Source organism: Schistocerca americana, chromosome 1 (assembly GCF_021461395.2).
Source record: "Schistocerca americana isolate TAMUIC-IGC-003095 chromosome 1, iqSchAmer2.1, whole genome shotgun sequence".
NCBI classification, from domain to species: Eukaryota; Metazoa; Arthropoda; class Insecta; order Orthoptera; family Acrididae; genus Schistocerca; species Schistocerca americana.
Genome location: NC_060119.1, coordinates 647,277,439 through 647,301,311, shown reverse-complemented (window position 1 = coordinate 647,301,311; position 23,873 = coordinate 647,277,439). Strand labels below are relative to the sequence as shown.

Sequence of the window (23,873 nt, the reverse complement as noted above, 5' to 3'; positions counted from 1 at the left end):
GTTGCCAGCTTCAGCAACTTGATTTTACCCGCCCTAAGACTTTTCGAGTGGGTGAGAGCCCGACGCCACCTTGGCTCCAGACTCAGGTTCGCATTCACCTTGAACTCAGCTCGCTCCCAAAGGAGAGGACCGCAGATTCGATATACCGCTCCGGGTTTGTCGAACTTCGTTCGAGGTTCGCTAATAACGTCTTTATTTACACGCGTCGGATGTACCTTTCTCATTGGAGATGATACCTTTCAGTACCGGCTCCTTGACCAGTGTTCAAGCTTTACAGCTGAGCTTTTTGCTCTCTTTCAGGCTGTTCAGTATATCCGCCGCCATCGTCATTCTCCCTATGCCATCTGCTCTGATTCTTTGAGCGCCATTCAGAGTCTCCGTGACCCATATTTGGACCACCCTCTCGTGCAACAAATTCAGCAGTCCCTTCAGTCGCTAGCTGATACCGGCACTCATGTCCTTTTTTTGTGGATTACTGGCCACGTTGGTGTGACTGGGAACGAAGCTGCTGATGCTGCGGCCAAGGCTGCTGTCCTCTTGCCTTGGACAGCTTCCTTTTGTGTCCCATCAGCTGATGTTAGTGGAGTTCTTTGTCGGCACGTTTCATCATTGTGGCATGAAACTTGGACCTCTCTCCATGAAAATAAACTTAGGGTCATCAAACCATTCCTGATGGCTTGGACGACCTCCTCACGCCCTTCCCGGCGAGAGGAGGTCATTCTGGCCAGGTTGCAGTTGGGCATTGCCGATTTAGCCACCGCTACCGGTTGTCTGGTGACCCCTGTGGTCATCCATTGATGGTGCGCCAGGTTTTATTGCCCTGTCTCCATTTTATTCACTCTCGTGTTGTCCTGTGTCTGCCATCTACCTTACAGGAACTTTTAGCTGATGACGCTCTAGCAGCTGCTTGTGTCCTTCGTTTTATTACACTGACGGACTTGTCCCAAATGATCTAACTCTTATTTTGTTTCTCTCCGTCTTTGTAAGTAAGGGATTTAGGAAACAAAGATGAGGCCAGGTTCGAAATGATTTCATTAAAAATTACCAAGGGCTGACTGGGTGGTGGGGGAAGATGATCGCATTTGGAGGGAGGTGGGAGGTTGGAACTGTAGAACTGTTTCAAACAAGCTAACAAGCTTCTATTGTTGTATTGGGAGTTTTGATTCGGGGGGGGGGGGGGGGGGGTTGGTGCATGGAAAAGAATTGTTTCCACTGCAGAGAACGAATTAAGGAAATAGTCATTTACATGGTTTAACTGGTGTGATTCAGATTCATTGATGACATGATCATGCTGTGGACAGCCTTTCTCCTTTTGTCCATAACCTAAACACCTACTTCCAAATTCACTTCATCCAGTTCTCTTCACTCAACGAGCCACCTTCCTAGATGATTTGTCAATTTCCAACTCTCAGATGGCTCCACAAATACATCTGTTCATATCAAGCACACCAACCAGCAACTGTGTCACCACTTTGACAGCTGTCACTCTGTCCATGTCAAAAAGTCTTTTTTCCTACAGCCTCACCCTCTGTGGATGCTGCATCTGCAGTGGAAAGCAGAAGTTGTTTAAATATATCAATAACCTTACCAGAACCTTTATGACAATATCCTATCCAACTCTCCAATATACATTCTCTTGTGCCACCTCCTCCTCTGACATCAGTAAATATGTTAATCAGCTAACAACCAGCACTCCTCTGAATATTCATTGTCATCCTGACCCAGGAAAGCTCAACCACATCCTTCACCAGAGCTTCAATTACCTCTTGTCATGCATCAAGGGGAGGGGAGATATTGTACCCACATCGCCCAAAGTAATGTTCCGTCGCGTACCAAACCTACAGAATATCCTTGTCCATCCCTATTCCGGTCTTACTCTCAATGCTGCACACCGTGGGTCATTACCTTGTGGTTGGCCTACGTGCGAGACCCGTCTTGTTCAATCCAGTCAGTCATTACGTACCCAATAAAAGGTTGGCATTTGTGAAAGCAGCCATGTTATGTATCAACTGTAATGTAATTACTGTACAGTATTCTGTACGTGAATGGCCACTGCTAAAATGTGCAAACTGTAAAATTAACCATTCAGTTCCCGAACCTGTTGCACTCCATAACAGAAATGTCTTCAACAGCTGCTTCGCTCTGTGGGCTGTTTCTGTTTTGCACTGCCTCATCTTACCTTTACCTTTGTTTTTTCTGTCCACATCGCTCTGTCCCCATCTACATTGTGTACTGCCCTCTCCTACCACTTCTCCTCCCTCCACTGCCCCTCTATGCATGGTCTCTCCCTCCCCCCTCCCCGCAGGTCTGGGAGTTAGAATAGGCCCTAAGGTATCCCTGCCTGTCGTAAGAGGTGACTAAAAGGAGTCTCCCACTTTTCGGCCTATAAGTTCAGGTCCCATTTTATGGTTTGATCTGCCACTTTCCAAATTCTACAGAAGTGCAGCCATGGGGGGTAGGATGCCTTACATGCAGCATGAGTTATCCGTAGTGCCCTTAGATTTGATCTCCTGAACCTCTTGTCACGGCTTTGCATGTCCACCTGCAATTCAGCTATTTGGGCGAGGACATGTTCCGGGGTGTGTCATCTTCTTCCATTGTCTGCTTCTTCCTTTGCTGTGGCTAGTTAGTGCCCGTGGGGAGAGCCCCTGATCAGAGTGGGTGGCATCAGGGCGGATGATCCGCAATGAAGTGGACTAAGTCATCTCTTGCTGGTGACCATATGGCGCCAGCAGTCTCTTAGAAGGGCAAGATCAAGTACTATGCTGACAGATATGACCCTAAATCGTTGCCCTCCCTCACTACACCATGGGAGGAACTTAGGGCTACAGAAAGACGAGTCATGTTCACCTAGGTATTTAGTCTGTAGCAGAATGGATGGGGACACCTTTCTACCCATGAAGCCTCAGTTTTTTGTTGAATATCTTGCAGATAAGTTTGGGGAAGTGACAACGCTGTCCAAGATGAAAAACGGTGCAGTCTTGATTCAGACAGCATCCCCAGACCAATCCCGGGTGCTACTTGCTTGTGACCAGCTGGGTGATATTCCTGTTTCCGTCGCTGCCCATGAAAGCCTCAACATGGTTCAGCGGATTATTTTCCATCGAGACCTCCTCTTGCAGTCTGATGATGAGCTCAGAGCCAATCTAGAACGGCGGCACCGTTACAGGGGACCCAAAGACAACAGGGTTGCCTTTGTCTTGGCCTTTGAGGGTGATTCATTGCCAGAAAAGATCAAGGTGATGGTTTACCCCTGTGATGTTAAACCATACGTCCCGCCCCCTATGCGGTGCTTTAAGTGCTGGAAATTTGGGCACATGTCTTTCCACTGCTCTTCCAACGCCACACGTCGAGACTGTGGACGTTCAATGCATCCAGATACTCCCTGTGCACCTCCTGCCACTTGTATCAACTGCGGAGAGCAGCACTCCCCCTGCTCGCGAGACTGCACAGTCCGCAGTACTCCAAAAGGAGTGGAAAATCATGGAGTACAATACCTTGGAGCGATTGACTTACCAAGAAGCTGAACATAAATTTTAACGATTACACCCCGTTTGGTTGACGTCCACATACACTGCAGCTACATTACAATCGCCATCACAAGTACCAGTCATACCACTCTGTGCCACAAACAGTGGGCCGTCCAGGCCTCCAGAATACAACCGCCCCTTTGGTGGTAGGGGGAAAATCTTCCGTTGCTCCCGAAGTCCTACTTCGAGAGCAAGGCCCCCCAAACGCATTGGAAGTCAGCGCCCCCCCCCCCCCCCCCAGCCGCAAAAACAACAGCCTCCTCTGGCTCCTCTCGTATGGAAGGAGTCCCTTGACCCTTGAGACTCTCTCTCCCAAGGTCTACACTAATGCCACAGCGGACACTCACCAGTGGCTAAAGGAGCCAAAAGCTGCTGGACAAAGAGCTTCACGGTCTTCCTCCGTGCCTGAAGCTACTTTGGATAACTCCTCCCAGCAAGCCCCTAAATAGAAGCGAGAGGGCAAAGAAACGAAGTCTACGAAGGAAAAGGACCCCCTGGTGGTCCCAACACCATCACTCCCTACCAATTCTGCACCTGTTGATGAGGTGGAGATCACAGCATCCCCCGAGGATCTGGATCTCACTGATGCCTCATCCACAATAGGAATGGATACAAATACTCAATCAGTGGCAGAAGGTGACCCTGAGGCTTAACCTGCCTCCTTGCATTCTTCATACCTTCCCAGCCTCACTGTAACGTCATCCTCCGGTGGAATGGGTGCGGCTTTTTCCACCACCTGGCTGAGCTATGGCAACTGTTAAGCTTTACACTTGCTTTTTGTGTTACCCTCCAGGAAACCTGGTTCCTGGCAATGCGGACCCCTGCCCTTCACAGCTATAGGGGAAATTACAAGGACTGTAGTGACTATAATAGAGTGTCAGATGGAGTTTGTGTCTGTCCTGAACTCAGTATGCAGTAAACCTGTGCCCCTTCAAACCCCTCTTGAAGCTGTGGCTGTCAGGATAAGGATGACACAAGAAATAACTGTCTGAAACTTATATCTTTCTCCAGATGGTGCAGTACTCCTGAACGCATTGGCTGCACTGATTCATCAACTACCTAGATCTTTCCTACTTTTGGGAGATTTTAACGCCCATAACCACTTGTGAGGTGGAACTGTGCTTACTGGCCGCAGTAGAGGTGTCAAAACTTTCCTGTCTCAACTCGACCTCTGCCTCTTAAATACTGGGTGCCCCCACACATTTCAGTGTGGCTCATGGCTCATGGCACTTGATTTATCCCTCTGCATCCCAGAACTTCTCCCATCTGTCCACTGGAGAGCCCACAATGCCTTATGTAGTAGTGACCACTTTCCCATCTTCCTTTCACTCCCCCAGTGCCATTGCCCCAGATGTCTACCAAGATAGGCTTTATGGGGAGGTTTACTATCTTTGGCCCGAAAAAAGCATGTTCTTTGAGAATTTTTTTCTCGGGATGTGTTGTAGATATCAATGACAAATTTAGTCAAAATCTACAAACTGGAATTTTTTCGACCGGAAAAGTCTAAGAGCAAAGGCGGAAGTGCTGTCGGAATGAAACAAAATTCAATGTAGATGTCCACTTGCGGTATGTTACAGGTCAGCTGGCTCGTCTGAAATCAAAATTGAGTTGATATTAGCGAAGTATATAAGATTCTATAGGAGCTGTACCTTACTTATTTGGATCCGTAGGAAACAGAATGGTGGCCATTTGGAAAAAAAAGGGTTTTTTCATCGATTTTTTGACTTCATCGGCCAAGTTGTAATATTTATAGTTGATGGATCAGGGGTAAAAGTGGTACAACTCCTAGACAATTTAGTTAGCTTCATCGGAAACAAAGAATCATGCCAATCAGTTCAGTAGATTTGAAGTTAACATACCGCGTGATAAAAAAAGTCATTTAGAGAAAAACGCATTTGAAGGGCCGTCCATCTCCCCCTCTCTGTATGCAGACGACTTCTGCATTTCTTACTGCTCCACCAGTACTGGTGTTGCTGAGCGGCACCTACAGGGAGCCATCCACAAAGCGCAGTCATGGGCTCTTGCCCACGGCTTCCAGTTTTCAGTCGCTAAGTCGTGTGTCATGCGCTTCTGTCGGCGTCGTACCATTCATCCGGAACCAGAACGTTACCTTAATGATGATACACTCACTGTAGTGGAGACATATAGATTCTTAGGACTGGTTTTCGATGCCCAATTGATGTGGCTTCCCCATATTCGTCAGCTGAAGCGGAAGTGCTGGCAGCACCTCAATGCCCTCCGCTGCCTGAGCAACACCAACGAGGTGCAGATCGCTCTACGCAGCTGCAGCTCTACAGAGCCCTTGTTCAATACTACCTTGACTATGGGAGTCTGGTTATGATTTGGCGGTGCCCTCAGCATTGCGTTTGCTCGACCCAGTGCACCACTATGGCGTTTTACTGGCAGCAGGAGCTTTTAGGGCGAGTCCAGTACCCAGCATCCTGGTGGAGGCCGGAGTCCCTCCGTTGAAGGTTAGGTGTGCACAACTGCTCGCCAGTTATGTTGCACACATTCATAGTTCTCCTGAGCATCCTAATTACTGTCTCCTTTTCCCATCCGCAGCGGTTCACCTCCCTCATCAGAAGCCCAGGTCAGGGCTTAAGATTGCGGTTTGTGTCCAGTCTCTTCTGTCTGAAGTGTAGTCCTTGCCTTTACCACCTATACTCAAGGTCCATTCGCATACACCTCCATGGCGTACACCTAGGCCGAAACTTCACCTGGACCCACCACATGGTCTTAAGGACTCATAGTTAACCCTGCATCTCTCTGCTGTCACTTCCTCTCGATTCTTGACATGTACTGAAGTCATGAAGTGGTTTACAGTGACGGCTTGATGGCTGATGGTCATGTTGGCTTTGTGTATGTTCATGGAGGACATATTGAACAGCACTTCTTGCCGGATGAGTGCAGTGTTTCCACTGCAGAGTGCAGTGCATCCGCTCATGTCCAGGCGAGTCGTTCCTTCTCTGTACTGACTCCTTGAGCAGCCTACAAGCTGACCAGTGCTACCCCTGCCATCCTTTGGTAGTGACCATCCAGTAGTCCATCTATGCCCTGGAACAGTCCAGTCGTTCCGTGGTGTTTGTGTGTACCCCAGGACACGTCGGAATCCCAGGAAATGAACTTGCCGACAGGCTACATGGAAACTGCTTCTGGAGATAGGAATGCATGTAGCTGCCCTGCGATCATTAATACGCCACAAGGTTTTTCAGCTTTGGAAGATGGAATGGCATAATCACAGTACGCACAACAAACTGCGTGCCCTTAAGGAGACAACGAATGTGTGTAAGCTCCACATTGGCCGTATGCGGCTAGCACATGGCTACCTCCTCCGTCATGAGATCCCACCTCCGTGTCACTGTGGCTCACATATGACTGTCATCCACATCTTGCTCGACTGCCCACTTTTAGTCGCTCTGTGGCAGACTTTTAACCATCCCAGCACCCTACCTTTGGTGTTGGGTGACAATGCCTCAACAGCAGATTTAGTTTTATGTTTTATTCGTGATGCGGGTTTTTATCGTACCATCTAAGGGTGAACATTTAGCCTTCTCTCTGAGGTCACCACCCTCCCTCCATATTAACTCTGTCGCACTTCCTTTGCATTTGTTTGTGTTGGTGGTCGTCTTTTCCCTATGTGTATTCACCTCACCTTGTCTTTTTGGGGTTGACATTTTAACGTGTTGCAGAGTGGCTGGCTCATCCTCTCTTATTATTGTGATCAGCCAGCCCAGACCATATGCTCTATGGTTTTAATACCTTCTTCTACTTTTCCTTGTGGTGTGTGTTTTCTCCGTTTTTTGTTCATTCTATTCGTTTTCGTTTTGGGTGATTTTGCACCTTGAGCTTTGCTTATGTCAGGAAAAAGGGACTGATGATGACCCTATGGTTTGTTCCCTTTATACCCCAAACCAACCAACCAACCCCCCCTCTCCCTGCCTCTCCCCCCTCTCCCTATCTAATTCCTCCCTTTTTAAACCTCTCACTTTCTCTTCATCTCCCCCCCCCCCCTTTTTCCTTCTCTTTTTATTTCTAATATGCTCTACTCTGTGAACCCTTTCGTTAGGTTTGGCAGCCACTGATTCATCTGTTGAGACATGGCTCACAGTATCCCACTACCTCCTGCCTGCCTCTCGCGTTCTTCCCTACTCTCTCCCCACCTCTGTCACCCCAGGCAATTGCTTTGAATAATTTGTCTTACTGTGACCAGAGGAGTGTGCGTGTGGGTGTTTGTGCGGATGTATGTCATTTTGCTAGAAAAATAGCAAAAGCTGTTGTGAATACTGATTTCCATTACATGTGTTTCTTCACAATAAATGTGTTTCTGCTCCACTCATGTTTCTGTCTATTTTGCATACTGTAAGGGATATGTCATCTTCATTTTATGTAACATTCAATTTAGTTGTAGTTCGTGTTTGTATATTTTACCGTATATATAGTAAAACAAAGATTCACCTCTATTGCCAGTAATTAACTGTAGTGGAGATGATTGTTAAGATAAAATTAGCAAAGCACTTGAAAGTTGATTCTATGGTTGTTGCCTATTTAATTGGTTTGTTGTTTCATTGTAATAAAGTTTAGTTGTAACTTGTATTTATTTGACACTATCACCAAATATTTAGTTACAACAATGAAAACAATAAATTTTTGACAAAATAATTTAATTGGATAGATAAAAAATCTGCTCACTGAGCAGCGGCAGAATACATGCAAAAGAAGGTTCCCTGTGTCCCAGGAGAGATCGCCGAATTAGCAGATGCGCGTCCGCCTGTGGGACACGCACGGCTACTCAATGCGGGGCCTATCATGCTGGAAAGTGCCACTGCTGACGATGTAAGCTTTGACACACATGCAGCACAGTTGCAGATATTTGTGGGAACTGCACACTGCATTTGCTTTTGTCCCCTTCCGTCCCGACTTTTCCTGACTGCTCATCTGTGGACTGCTAATAATAATTTTTATTACATGTCCTACGTAAAATTCAGCATACACCAGCTTGGCCCCATTTTCGGACACGATCGCAAAACACATCGCAAGGTTTGACCGAGACTCAAACTCGGCTCACTGGGTTCAAAGGCTAGTGTGTTAACCATTACCCTATGGAACCGTACACTACTGTCAGAAGGGGATGGATGTGGATGCAGCGTGCAGTTTTTGCAAATGACTCGAATACCTGCAACTGAAAGCAGTGGCGCTTCCCAGCATGACAGTTTCACATCTCTCAAACAACCTTCTTTTATGTGTGTTCCCTGCCACCACTTGGTGAGTAGTTTTTTAGTCTATCCGATTAAATTATTTTGTCATCAGTTGGTTGTTTTCATTGTTATATTAGCCCATGTGGTCATCATTCCTTCTTATGTAACCCTCTTGTCAGTCTTTGTTGTTGTATGTCTTGTTCAAACTGTCGTCTGTTTCCTACCTTATGTGTTACCAACCTTCTTTTATGTGTGTTATGCTGCTGCTTGGTGAGTAGACCCTATATTAACAACCTTCTTTTATGTGTGTTATGCTGCGGCTTGGTGCGTAGACCCTATATTTAGTTAGTATTATTTATTTTAATAATAAAATATTAAACAAAAGGGGATTCTGCTTTAGTTCTATGTTAAAAATGCTGCTCGTTTACATCTTGCTTTATTCTCAGTTAAGTGACACATTATTAAAAGTTCAAAATCATAAAAGTAAAATGATAAACATGTGAAATTTCTGTATTGTTGAGAAGGCTACAGTTTTGTGTACAAGTTAAGTCCTCACGACAAGTGTGTAAAGGAGCTCAGTGGATAGAGTAACAAGTGTGCACAGGAGCCCAGTCGTCAGTGACGTCTGTACATAAACTTGTACCCCCACTACATTTGCTGGGTGTGGCATTGTTGTAGTCAGTCTGTTCAGAAACCTCTGTTAGAGTGGATGTACGTACTTCACGGAGAGTGTAGAATATTTTATGTGCTTTTGTTGTGTGATTTCTAACTAACTAAAAGAATTTTAAAAATTAATAAGAAATTTGAAAGACTGATAGGAATGCAATAAAATGGATGAACAGTACTGTAATGGATAGATAGTATGTGAAGTGTGTGTCACAAAACAGTTTATGGTTCAGTTTAAAAAAACACAAAAAATATTATTGAGTTTGATGAATATAGACAAACTTTGTTTACATTACGAGTAAGTTCTTCTATATCATCAGTTTTTATCAAGAGAAAAAATATGTTCTGAAGTACAGCCACATTTTTGGAAAAAATGCTCTGATCCACTCATGGTTCATAAAAAGCCAGTTATTAAAGGTTTGAGGAAAATAAAATTTGAACACTTGTCCTTGTGCGGCTGGTCCCGGTGGAGGTTCCAAGTCCTCCCTCGGGCATGGGTGTGTGTGTGTGTTTGTCCTTAGGATAATTTAGGTTAAGTAGTGTGTAAGCTTAGGGACTGATAACCTTAGCAGTTATGTCCCGTAAGATTTCACACATATTTGAACATTTTGAACACTTGCCCTTTATTAGTGCGAGTAAAACAGCTTCCCGAGTGAAATTTAATGTGATACCTGCAAATTCCCTGTGCCTAAATTTACTCAAAATTTTTTATCGTGAATCCAGAACTAGAATCGTGTAACCTTTTTAATGATGTTTATATACCTAATGAGGATTGATTGATTGATTTCAACAGGACAGCTAAAACAGCTTAGGTCTAACCCGCCACTGCCTACACTGAAACTAGGTTTATTGTGCGGTATCACTCCCTGTATATCTAGTAAAGCCAACCAGTGCCCTTAAATAGTGCAAGGAGTCCCTCTACCAGTTTTTTGTTAGACACAATTTCTTCAGGTCTAGTTGTCCCGAAGATTCTGTATCTTTTACTCTCTAATGCCATGCATTCAAAGATTAGGTGTGATGCAGTTTCTTCACCCTCATCACAGATCCTACATTTAGGGTCCTCTTCCATTATACCCATTGTGTGTAGGTGTTTTTTGAAGTTCCCATGGCCAGTCATCTGTCCAGTCATGAGTTTGATCTCGTTCCTGTTCAATCCCAGGATTACAGAGCTTCTTTTAAAACATGGCTCGGGCATCATAACCTTACCATGTTTTAGTTTATGGACCTTGGTCCAATATCCTACATGCTGATTCCTAAGCCAGTTCTGTAGTTCTAATTTGATCATAGCCTTGGTGATTGTCAAGACAGGTTCCGGTCCAATAAATGGTATTGTTGCCCCCCCCTCCTAGCCAATCTATCGGCTTGTTCATTGCCACAGACCCCTGAGTGGCCAGGGACCCACACTAGGTAAACCCAATTGCTTCCCCCTAGCTCCACCAGAGCCCTGTGGCAATCTGCAACAATTTGAGGTCTTGTTGCAGGAGCTGCCAATGATTTCAGGGCTGTCTGAATAGATGTAGATGCTACGGTCATTGTAGCACCTACTCATATTCTCCTCCACACATGCCCTGATTGCAGTAATTTCAGTTTCGAATACAGAGGCCAGTTTCCCTAGAGAGATGCTGCTCTCCAGTCTTGGCTGAACCCCGTATAATCCTGCCCCAACGCCTTGATCTGTTTTCAACCCATCGGTGAACCAAATGGTGTTGAACTGTTTTCTCCCACTGCTCCCAACTTCCAATTATTATGTTGTAAGGCTTGTCGAAGCAGTTCAGAGTTATTATATAGTCAGCGGGCATTTCCCCAGCCATACCTATATTTACCTCACTCACTATGTTAGTGTGTGATTCTGGATATCCGAATGAGACCCAGTTTTGGCCAGTTTTAAGTCTGTATGCTCCAGCTGCTGCCCAAGTGTAATTTAATGTGATACCTGGAAATTCCCTGTGCCTAAATTTACTCAAATTTTTATCTTGAATCCAGAACTAGAATCGTGTAACCTTTTTAATGATGTTTATATACCTAATCCCCCCCATGAACCATGGACCTTGCCGTTGGTGGGGAGGCTTGTGTGCCTCAGCGATACAGATAGCTGTACCGTAGGTGCAACCACAACGGAGGGGTATCTGTTGAGAGGCCAGACAAACGTGTGGTTCCTGAAGAGGGGCAGCAGCCTTTTCAGTAGTTGCAAGGGCAACAGTCTGGATGATTGACTGATCTGGCCTTGTAACAATAACCAAAACAGCCTTGCTGTGCTGGTACTGCGAACGGCTGAAAGCAAGGGGAAACTACAGCCGTAATTTTTCCCGAGGGCATGCAGCTTTACTGTATGATTACATGATGATGGCGTCCTCTTGGGTAAAATATTCCGGAGGTAAAATAGTCCCCCATTCGGATCTCCGGGCGGGGACTACTCAAGAGGATGTCGTTATCAGGAGAAAGAAAACTGGCGTTCTACGGATCGGAGCATGGAATGTCAGATCCCTTAATCGGGCAGGTAGGTTAGAAAATTTAAAAAGGGAAATGGATAGGTTAAAGTTAGATATAGTGGGAATTAGTGAAGTTCGGTGGCAGGAGGAACAAGACTTCTGGTCAGGTGAATACAGGGTTGTAAATACAAAATCAAATAGGGGTAATGCAGGAGTAGGTTTAATAATGAATAGGAAAATAGGAATGTGGGTAAGCTACTACAAACAGCATAGTGAACGCATTATTGTGGCCAAGATAGATACGAAGCCCACACCTACTACAGTAGTACAAGTTTATATGCCAACTAGCTCTGCAGATGACGAAGAAATTGAAGAAATGTATGATGAAATAAAAGGAAATTATTCAGATTGTGAAGGGAGACGAAAATTTAATAGTCATGGGTGACTGGAATTCGAGTGTAGGAAAAGGGAGAGAAGGAAACATAGTAGTTGAATATGGATTGGGGCTAAGAAATGAAAGAGGAAGCCGTCTGGTAGAATTTTGCACAGAGCACAACATAATCATAACTAACACTTGGTTTAAGAATCATGAAAGAAGGTTGTATACATGGAAGAACCCTGGAGATACTAAAAGGTATCAGATAGATTATATAATGGTAAGACAGAGATTTAGGACCCAGGTTTTAAATTGTAAGACATTTCCAGGCGCAGATGTGGACTCTGACCACAATCTATTGGTTATGACCTGTAGATTAAAACTGAAGAAACTGCAAAAAGGTGGGAATTTAAGGAGATGGGACCTGGATAAACTGAAAGAACCAGAGATTGTACAGAGTTTCAGGGAGAGCATAAGGGAACAATTGACAGGAATGGGGGAAATAAATACAGTAGAAGAAGAATGGGTAGCTTTGAGGGATGAAGTAGTGAAGGCAGCAGAGGATCAAATAGGTAAAAAGACGAGGGCTAGTAGAAACCCTTGGGTAACAGAAGAAATATTGAATTTAATTGATGAAAGGAGAAAATATAAAAATGCAGTAAGTGAAGCAGGCAAAAAGGAATACAAACGTCTCAAAAATGAGATCGACAGGAAGTGCAAAATGGCTAAGCAGGGATGGCTAGGAGACAAATGTAAGGATGTAGAGTCCTATCTCACTAGGGGTAAGATAGATACTGCCTACAGGAAAATTAAAGAGAGCTTTGGAGATAAGAGAACGACTTGTATGAATATCAAGAGCTCAGATGGAAACCCAGTTCTAAGCAAAGAAGGGAAAGCAGAAAGGTGGAAGGAGTATATAGAGGGTCTATACAAGGGCGATGTACTTGAGGACAATATTATGGAAATGGAAGAGGATGTAGATGAAGATGAAATGGGAGATATGATACTGCGTGAACAGTTTGACAGAGCACTGAAAGACCTGAGTCGGAACAAGGCCCCCGGAGTAGACAACATTCCATTGGAACTACTGACGGCCGTGGGAGAGCCAGTCCTGACAAAACTCTACCATCTGGTGAGCAAGATGTATGAAACAGGCGAAATACCCTCAGACTTCAAGAAGAATATAATAATTCCAATCCCAAAGAAAGCAGGTGTTGACAGATGTGAAAATTACCGAACTATCAGTTTAATAAGCCACAGCTGCAAAATACTAACACGAATTCTTTACAGACGAATGGAAAAACTAGTAGAAGCCAACCTCGGGGAAGATCAGTTTGGATTCCGTAGAAACACTGGAACACGTGAGGCAATACTGACCTTACGACTTATCTTAGAAGAAAGATTAAGGAAAGGCAAACCTACGTTTCTAGCATTTGTAGACTTAGAGAAAGCTTTTGACAATGTTGACTGGAATACTCTATTTCAAATTTTAAAGGTGGCAGGGGTAAAATACAGGGAGCGAAAGGCTATTTACAATTTGTACAGAAACCAGATGGCAGTTATAAGAGTCGAGGGACATGAAAGGGAAGCAGTGGTTGGGAAGGGAGTAAGACAGGGTTGTAGCCTCTCCCCGATGTTGTTCAATCTGTATATTGAGCAAGCAGTAAAGGAAACAAAAGAAAAATTTGGAGTAGGTATTAAAATCCCTGGAGAAGAAATAAAAACTTTAAGGTTCGCCGATGACATTGTAATTCTGTCAGAGACGGCAAAGGACTTGGAAGAGCAGTTGAATGGAGTGGACAGTGTTTTGAAAGGAGGATATAAGATGAACATCAACAAAAGCAAAACAAGGATAATGGAATGTAGTCAAATTAAGTCGGGTGATGCTGAGGGAATTAGATTAGGAAATAAGACACTTAAAGTAGTAAAGGAGTTTTGCTATTTGGGGAGCAAAATAACTGATGATGGTCGAAGTAGAGAGAATATAAAATGTAGGCTGGCAATGGCAAGGAAAGCGTTTCTGAAGAAGAGAAATTTGTTAACATCGTGTATAGATTTAAGTGTCAGGAAGTCATTTCTGAAAGTATTCGTATGGAGTGTAGCCATGTATGGAAGTGAAACATGGACGATAAATAGTTTGGACAAGAAGAGAATAGAAGCTTTCGAAATGTGGTGCTACAGAAGAATGCTGAAGATAAGGTGGGTAGATCACGTAACTAATGAGGAAGTATTGAATAGGATTGGGGAGAAGAGAAGTTTGTGGCACAACTTGACCAGAAGAAGGGATCGGTTGGTAGGACATGTTATGAGGCATCAAGGGATCACCAATTTAGTATTGGAGGGCAGCGTGGAGGGTAAAAATCGTAGAGGGAGACCAAGAGATGAATACACTAAGCAGATTCAGAAGGATGTAGGTTGCAGTAGGTACTGGGAGATGAAAAAGCTTGCACAGGATAGAGTAGCATGGAGAGCTGCATCAAACCAGTCTCAGGACTGAAGACCACAACAACAAACATACCTAATGAAGAAGCTATTAGCAAATTGAATCTTGCTTGTTGTAATTTAGAAGTATCTCCTGCTTTGAAAGTAATAAAATTGAGTAGCAGAAAAAGAAAATCAGCTACTGAAAGCAAGGTACAACGAATTTCAGACAAATTTACAAAGACCTAGAACCATGCTTTAATAAAGCAGATACCAAGAGCAGTTATATAAAAAAAGAAGAAAACCTATCTCCAGAATTGTCTCACACTGAGTATTACAGCTTAATTGAGAAAGTAGAAAGTAAGTGTTCAGTGACACATAAAGAAGAAAAAGCTAAAATTTTAAGTTTGCGTCCTGACTCATGAGTTCAACTTCTCTGATCGTTTAGTTAGACTTACCTGAACATTAGCGAAGGAGCATGGCATTCTACCAGTTTTAGGAAAGAAGAAAGGAATATGTATAAGTGAGAAACAATTGAAAAGCTCCAGTAGGTTTTTGAAGATGGTAAAAACAGAACAACATGCCCAGGTAGCCCCCCTGCAGGTCCGGAGGTTAGAATAGGCCCAAGGTATTCCTGCCTGTCGTAAGAGGTGACTAAAAGGGATCCACACATTTCAGCATTTATGTGATGGTCCCCTGTAGGGTTTGACCATTTTTCAAAATTTTCAAAGAGAGCGAGCCAGTTGGTGAAGGGTGGATTACATGGTACATCGTGTCCATCGTGCATTGAGATCTTCAGCCCACTTTCTCCTCATTGCATTGCACTCCCACCCATTCTCCATCTCTTGGACAAGAACACCTTCCTGGGTGCATTTTCCATCATGCACTATACAGTGTCACTTTCTGTGCCAGCGATGACCATGGACTTCTTTGCACCTCATATCCAGCAAGGTAGCCAGTCCATTGTTGTGGGGCCGCCATGTACCCTGTTGGTTGTAGCCCCCTGACAACACGGGGATCGCTCTGCTGACAACACAGGGATCGCTCTGCTGATACCTGCGCCATTAACTCCCCACGTATGCCAAGGAGTAGATGCCCGTCACCTTGGGGCATTGGGACTCCCGATAATGGCCATCCTGCCAGGTGGCCTTTGGTGCTGCTGGGTGGCGCCCGTGGGGAGGACCCCTGGTCAGAGTGGGTGGCATGAGGGCGGATGACACACCATGAAGCGTAATACGTCATGTCTTGCTGGTGGTCCGCTGCCAGCAGTCTCTAAGCGGGCAAAATATAACTTTAATGCGAAGAAGTATGACCCCAAGTAGTTCCCCTCCCTGGCCATACCATGGGAGGAACGCCAGGCTAAGGATGGCAGCTTACCCGCCCCCGTATCTTGTATGTACGAGAGTTGATGGGGAATCTTTCATGACGATGAAGCCTCGGTTTTTTGTGGAGCCTTTGGAGGACAAGTTTAGGGAGGTGGAGAGCTTGTCCAAAATGAGATCTGGGTCAGTTTTGATAAAAACAGTGTCTTCTGGCCAGTTGTGGGCACTACTAGCTTGTGGCAAGTTGGGGGATGTTTCTGTTACCATCATGCCTCATAAGAGCTTAAATATGGTCCAGGGTATTATATTCCACAGGGATCTTCTTTTGCAGTCTGACGACGAGTTGCGCGCCAATTTAGAGCGGTGCGGTGTTAATTTCATCCAGTGCATCCATCGGGGTCTGAGGGATAACCAGGTTGCCACCGGTGCCTTCATCATGGCCTTCGAGGGTGGCACATTGCCCGAGAAGGTCAAGGTGATGGTCTACTGCTGTGACGTCAAGCTATGTATCCCTCCCCCCTATGCGGTGCTTTAAGTGCTGGAAGTTCAGCCATATGTCTTCCCGCTGTACTTTCAGCCCCACCTGTCGAGATTGTGGATGTCCATCGCATCCCAGTACCCTGTGTGCCCCGTCGCCCATCTGTGGCAACTGTGGAGAGCATCATTCACCTTGCTTGCCAGACTGTAGGATTTTACAGAGAGGAAAATCATGGAATATAAGATGCTGGACTGACTGACCTACACTGAGGCTAAGAGGAAATTTGAGCACCCACATCCTGTGGCCCGGGGACACCAATGCCCACTTCCCAGCTGAAGAAGCGTAAGTCTTCTTCGGCTCCTCTCGCCAAAAAGTGGTCCCTTGGGACACTCCCTTCCCAGTTTTCCGCTAATTGGAAGGCGACGCCTGCCAGCGGCTGAAGAGCCCAAAAGTGGCTGGTCGTAGGGCTTCACACTCATCCTCACTCCCGGAGACTGATTCAGTGAAGTCCTCCCAACCAGGGAAACCCAAGGAACAGTGCAAGAAATAGAAAAAGAAGAGCCCTAAGAACAAGGAACTTGTGGTGCCACCCACACCAGTGCTGACTACAAGCTCTGTGTCGGAGAATGTGGAACTCCTGGTGTCCGCTGAGGATCTAGATCTAGCCGGACCCTCAGACACAATGGATACAGGCTGCTCAGACAAAACGTCAGTGGCAGCAGGTGACCCTGAGGTGTAAATTGCCTCACTGAATGTTCCATGCCTTCCCAGTCTCACGATGAGCTCATCCTCCATTGGAATTGGTTCAGTTTTTTCCACCGCCTGACTGAGCTATGGCAACTGTTAAGCTTTACACCTGCTTTCTGCATTGCCCTCTATGAAACCTGGTTCCCGGCAATGAGGACCCCGCCCTCCATGGCTATAAGGGATATTACAGGAACTGTAACAACTATAGTGTGTCAGATGGAGTTTGTGTTTATGTCCTAAACTCAGTCTGTAGTGAAACTGTGCACTTTCAAACCCCTCTTGAACCTGTGGCTGTCAGAATACGCACGACACTGGAAGTAACTGTCTGCAATGTATATCTTCCTCCAGATGGTGCAATACCCCTGAATGTATTAGCTGCACTGATTGATCAACTCCCTAAACCTTTCGTACTTTTGGGAGATTCTAACACCCGTAACCCCTTGTGGGGTGACACCGTGCTTACTAGCCGAGGTAGAGATGTCGAAACTTTACTGTCTCAGTTCGACCTCTGCCTCTTAAATACTGGGGCCGCCACACATTGCAATGTGGCTTGAGATACTTACTCAGCCATTGATTTGTCAATTTGCAGCCCAGGACTTCTCCCATCTATCCAGAGGAGAGCACATCAGCTGTATGGTAGTGACCACTTTCTCATCTTTTTGTCACTGCCCTGGTGTCAGGCCCACGGGTGCCTGCCCAGATGGACTTTAAACAAAGCGGACTGGGAATCTTTCACCTCTGCTGTCACCATTGACTCTCCCTCACATGGTAACATTAATGTGATGGTTGAGCAGGTGACTACCACAATCGTTTCTGTGGCAGAAATTGCAATCCCTCGCTCTTTAGGGTGCCCCCAGCGAAAGACAGTCCCTTGGTGGTCACCGGAAGCAACTGAGGCAATTACAGAGTGTCAGCGAGCTCTACAGCGACATAAGCGACACCCTTCCCTAGAGCACCGTATAGCTTTTAAGCGGCTCCGTGCTCGTGTACGCCAGCTTATAAAACGAAGAAACAGGAGTGTTGGGAGAGGTATGTGTCAATCATTGGGTGCCATGCATCACCTTCCAAATTCTGGACAAAGATTAGACGTCATTCTGGGTATCAGACTCCAACAGGTGTCCCTGGCATTACCATCAATGGTGTGCTATATACAGACACAAACGTGATTGCCAAGCACTTTGCTGAGCACTATGCTCGAGCCTCTGTGTCGGAGAACTACCCCCCAGCCGTTCGCACCCTCAAATGATGGATGGAAAGGAAAGTCATTTCATTAACTATACGCCACAGTGAACCCTATAACACCCCATTTATGGAGAGGTAGTTCCTCAGCGCACTTGCACATTGCCCCGACACAGCTCCTGAGCCAGATTGGATACACAGTCAGATGATTAAATGTCTCTTGTCTGACTACAAGCGCCATCTCCTCGTCATCTTCAACCGGATCTGGTGCGATGGCATCTTTCCGTCGCAATGGTGGGAGAGCGCCATCGCTCCAGTGCTCAGACCCGGAAAAAACCTGCTTGATGTGGATAACTATCGGCCCATCAGCCTCACCAACGTTCTTTGCAAGCTGCTGGAATGTATAGTATGTCGGCAGTTGGGTTGGGTCCTGGAGTCATATGGCCTACTGGTTCCATGTCAGGGCGGCTTCTGCCAGGTCACTCTACCACTGATACTCTTGTGTCCCTAGAGTCGGTTATCCGAACAGCCCTTTCCAGATGCCAACATCTGGTTGCCGTCCTTTTTTACTTACATGAAGCATACGACACGATCTGGTGACATCACATCCTTGCCACATTGTATAAGTGAGGTCTCCGGAGCCAGCTCCTGATTTTTATCCAGAATTTCCTGTCGCTCCGTACTTCCTGTGACCAAGTTGGTGCCTCCCATAGTTCCCCCTATATCCAGGAGAATGGAGTCCCACAGGGCTCCGTATTGAGTGCTACTTTTAGTGGCCATTAACGGTCTAGCAGCAGCTGTAGGGCCGTCCGTCTTGCCCTCTCTGTGTGCAGACGACTTCTGCATTTCTTACTGCTCCAGCAGTACTGGTGTTGCTGAGCGGCACCTACAGGAAGCCATCCACAATGTACTGACATGGGCTCTCACCCACTGCTTCCAGATTTCGGTCACTAAGTCATGTGTCATGCACTTCTGTCGATTGAATTGGCTACCTCACCTTCATCAGCTTATGTGGAAGTGCTGGCAGCACCTCAGTGCCCTCCGCTGCCTGAGCAACACCAACTGGGGTGCAGATCGCTCTACTCTGCTGCAGCTGTGCAAACCCCCTTGTTCAATCCCGCCTTGGCTATGGGAGTCTGATTTTTGGTTCGGCGGCACCCTCAGCGTTGCGTGTACTCGACCCAGTGCACCACTGCGGCGTTCGCTTAGCGACGGGAGCTTTTAGAATGAGTTCGGTGACCAGTGTCCTGATGGAGGTCGAAGTCCCTCCATTGCAGATCCAACGTGCACAACTGCTCAACAGTTACATTGCACACATTTGTTGTTATCCTGAGCATTCGATTTACCGTCTCCTTTTTCCACCCGCGGCAGTTAATCTCCCGCATCGGTGGCCCAGCTCAGGGCTAATGACTGTGCTTCGCATGTGATCCCGTCTGTCTCAACTGGAGTCCTTCCCTTTACCACCACCTATCCAGGTCTGTCCGCATACACCTCCATGGTGTATACCTAGGCCACAGATTCGTCTGGACCTTTTGCATGACCCTAAGTACTCAGCTATTCCTGCCGCTCTCTGCCGTCACTTCCTCTCGATTCTTGACATGTACTGAAGCCATGAAGTGGTTTACACTAACGGCATCTATGCCCTGGACCGGTTCTGTCGTTCAGTGGTGTTTGTGTGGACCCCAGGACACGTCGGCATCCCAGGCAACAAGCTTGCCGATAGGCTAGCCAAACAGGCTAGGCTACAAGGAAACCGCTTCTGGAGATGGACATCTCTGAACCTGACCTGCATTCTGACTTATGCCGCAGGGTTTTTCGGCTTTGGAAGATGGAATGGCATAATAGTACGCACAACAAACTGTGTGTCATTAAGGAGACTATGAATGTGTGGCAGCCTTCCATGCGGGCCTCTCGCAGGGAATCAGTTGTCCTATGCCGGCTCCGCATTGGCAACACTTGGGCGACCCACCGTTACTTCTTGCCCTGTGATGACCCACCTCAGTGTTGGTGCGGCGCCCAGTTGTAATTGACCCATATTCTGGTACACTATCCCACTTTGACTGCCCAGCGACGAAATCTTGGATTACCGGACTCGTTGTCACTCATTGTCTCTGACAACGCCTCATTGGCTGATTTAGTTTTACGTTTTATTCATGAGGGTGGGTTTTGTCATTTGATCTAAGTTTTAGCGCGTGTTGTGACACACAACTTTATGAAACTGAATGCAAAGTCCTAGATGATTTTGCAGGAAACTTTATATTTGTGGTTCAGGATGAAATACAAAGGTACCACTGGGTCAATGACAAGGCAACAGTGCATCCATTTGTTCTGTATTTCAAAAATGAGAAAGATGAAGTTTTTCAATTTGCATTCAACGAGACTACTGTGAGGTCAACACTCGTTTCTGTGTGTGTCCAGTACACTCATATTTCTGCACTACATCACCACCACCACCCTATGTCTCCAATTCTTGAATATGTTTGAAACTTTTAGTATCACCATCACCAAGGTAGTTGCACTTCATCACACGCAACGTAATATTGAAATATACTAACACCGCCAGCCACTTCCATTCCTGCGCTGCTGCCACTATAGTTAGCTGTACAGTTATTTTCATGGGTATCTTTATATTTTTAGTGGGCCCCTACAAAATTTAGGTATTACTGCTACATCTAAAACTTTCCCTGTATACACGCTGGTGGCAGATCATACACCATGAAAAGATGTGTGTCCGCGTTTATGCCAGGTATCACCAAATGCTGCAGTCAAGTCTCTGTTACCACTGTTTTCTATTACTGACACTTTCACAGCTTTCTTCATAGATTCTATACAAAGATCTTCTACTTTAGATGCTACAAATGTGTTATAGTTTGTAAACTTGGTTGGGGGATTTGGAAGATTCATTAGGCCACATACCAATTGCATGCAAGGCATATACAAATCTGACGTTGTGTTCACAGATTTTCCTACCATTTTATTCATTTGGAGTTACTGCAACACATGTATGAACACTTACCACACCTCGGTTCCATTTCACTGGCAAGTCCTATTTGATTTTTTATAGAGTGTTCCAGACGGACTTTATTACACTGAATACATATTACACAGTTTGCAAAAATCCTGTTGAGAAATGACATACCAGATATTTCATTCACATCCAATTTGCCCATAAAACATTCATACTTTTCACTAACTGAACCAAGCTTCCTCTACAGAGTACTTTCTTTCTCACTTTCATTGCAGTGGGCAGGTATACCAGCAAGGTTAAGTTCACATACTTAGTTACTGTCTTTATAGTTTATGGTAACAACACCTAATCTTTGCTTCCCAACACTTCTCCTTTCTTTGAAAGCCTTCAGAGGATTTGTAGTCTCCCCTGATTATCTTTCAATAAAACAGAGACTTCAATGAACAGAATTCACCATGAATAATTTCAGTATCGCAAAAGAGTAAATAAACATGAAACTCAAGACAATCGTGTGAGCAATATATATCAAACTATCACACTTATTTTGTAACTTATTTCCTCTCACATCTCCAAAATGTACACGAACATGTAGATTCATGAGTACAAAATTTGACAGCAGTTAAACAGCATCACAGTGGGTTATCTTCTGAACTGAATAAATTATATTATCAATAGAAATGGGAAAGTCTGAAAATTTTTAAAATGCAAAAACGTAAAACTTGAACATTTCATGATTTTGAGCCTTTCTGGAGCCCCTTAAAAAAATAGTGGAAAAAATGAGCTGCTCGGTGACACTTTGTTTCCTTCTTAAGTTGTACAGAAAGGCTGCATTATTTGCCTCTGCTTTACAAGTCAATGTAGGTGGAGAGTGTGTAGTTCACCAATATCATGTTACCTCTTTGTATTCCATTTGCCATAAATATATTTTTTATTTACAATCGATGATTTACTGTGCTTTGATGAAAATAACTTTGTGATTGACTATTCAGAAAATTAAGTTGTAGGTTCCAGCTCTGTCAATCTTACTTCCTTCTCAAGTGCGACATGTTTGCTTTGTTGACAGCTTTGTACATAGCTGATTGCTCACCAGCAACAGTGAGTTCACCACTATGATCTGTTAATCACAAAATTATTTAATTCGAGATACTGAATGTTAAGTATGCATTTGCTTGTTACGTGTTAGATTTCTAGATGAAACTTGATCATTTATTTTACAGGCTTAAATACAGAATGTTTTATATAATCTCCTATGCTTGATATTTTTATGAGAAATTGTGATTTTTCAGTACTTAGGGCATCCTTCAGAGGCAGACCTCTTGTTGGTGATAAACTTGAACTACCAAAACAGTACTCAGGTATTGTTATGCAAGAACAGAAGCAACCCTTAACAGAAAGTACGGAAAGGACAGCGCATGTGACACATGCCTTCAAATCTATTGTGTACTGGAACTGGGCAAAGCAGCCTTCTAAAAATGATGCTTTTGTTAGTATGCTGGACTGGATTGATATTGCTGAGGTGGTGAGTATTTGTTGTTATGAGTTCTCTGAGCATCATTTTTCTTGGTAGATGAAATTTTGGATCCAGAGTGTTGTTGTCACTTGAGTTATTTATCATGATCTTGCTGCCGTATCCCAGTTTCTGTGCAGAAGCATCCAACACCAAATGTTAAATCTGGTGTGCCCATTCTGTCTTTAAGGCCTGTGTCATCTCTGATATCTGTTAATAGCACACATATCACTACATTTAAAACGAAGTTTTGTAGTTGTCTGCACACACAGTTACCTATGAATCACACATTACACTTTTGGTTTAAGCAGACTCATCTCAGAACTGGATTACTGCAATTCAGGTGTCCCATAAATTTATAACCCGTGCAAGTGTTGTGTACATGAATGGAATGGTGTGATATCCTCTCCAATTTCTCTCTCTCTCTCTCTCTCTCTCTCTCTCTCTCTCTCTCTCTCTCTTTCTGTGTGTGTGTGTGTGTGTGTGTGTGTGTGTGTGTGTGTGTGTGTGTGTGTTTTTCTACTTCAGGACTACTTCATCCAAAAGTTTAAATTTATTAGCAGTATTTCTCATTGTGCCTGTCTGCGACTCAACAACTCCTCTGTTTGAGTGTAGTCTTTGCTGTCCATAATCTTCATTTCGACAGGATCCACATCTGTGCTGAATTTTTTAAATCATTTTGTGATGCCTTCAGCTGACAGTTTCTTTATCTGATGTAAGATTGTACAATTTTGGCCTTAGGCCAATTTCAAATACTTGAAATAGAAGCATTATATTGCGCGCGCCCACACACACACTCACTCACTCACTCACTCACTCACTCTCTCTCTCTCTCTCTCTCTCTCTCTCTCTCTCTCTCTCTCTCTCTCTCTCTCGCAAGCACCACTCTCACATGATTACATAGGCTTCCGCGGCTTCGGGTTTGCTGCCGGATCCTAAAATCAACTTGACTCGATATTTCGGCAATCCAACTGTTCGCCATATTCAGGAAAATGCTGCTGATGCTGATGAGTCCCACTGAGATAGTCTCAGCGGGAATCATCAGCAGCAGCATT

General features: G+C 44.9%; 1 protein-coding gene across 1 annotated transcript in view; it reads left to right on the top strand.

Moving 5' to 3' along the window:
* LOC124625775 overlaps positions 1-23,873 on the top strand; it is a 60,215-nt gene that overhangs the window by 25,013 nt on the left and 11,329 nt on the right. The window contains exon 2 of the mRNA XM_047149220.1: positions 22,598-22,830. Within this exon, the coding sequence (XP_047005176.1) occupies positions 22,598-22,830 (233 nt within the window). The remainder of the gene's footprint in view (positions 1-22,597; positions 22,831-23,873) is intronic.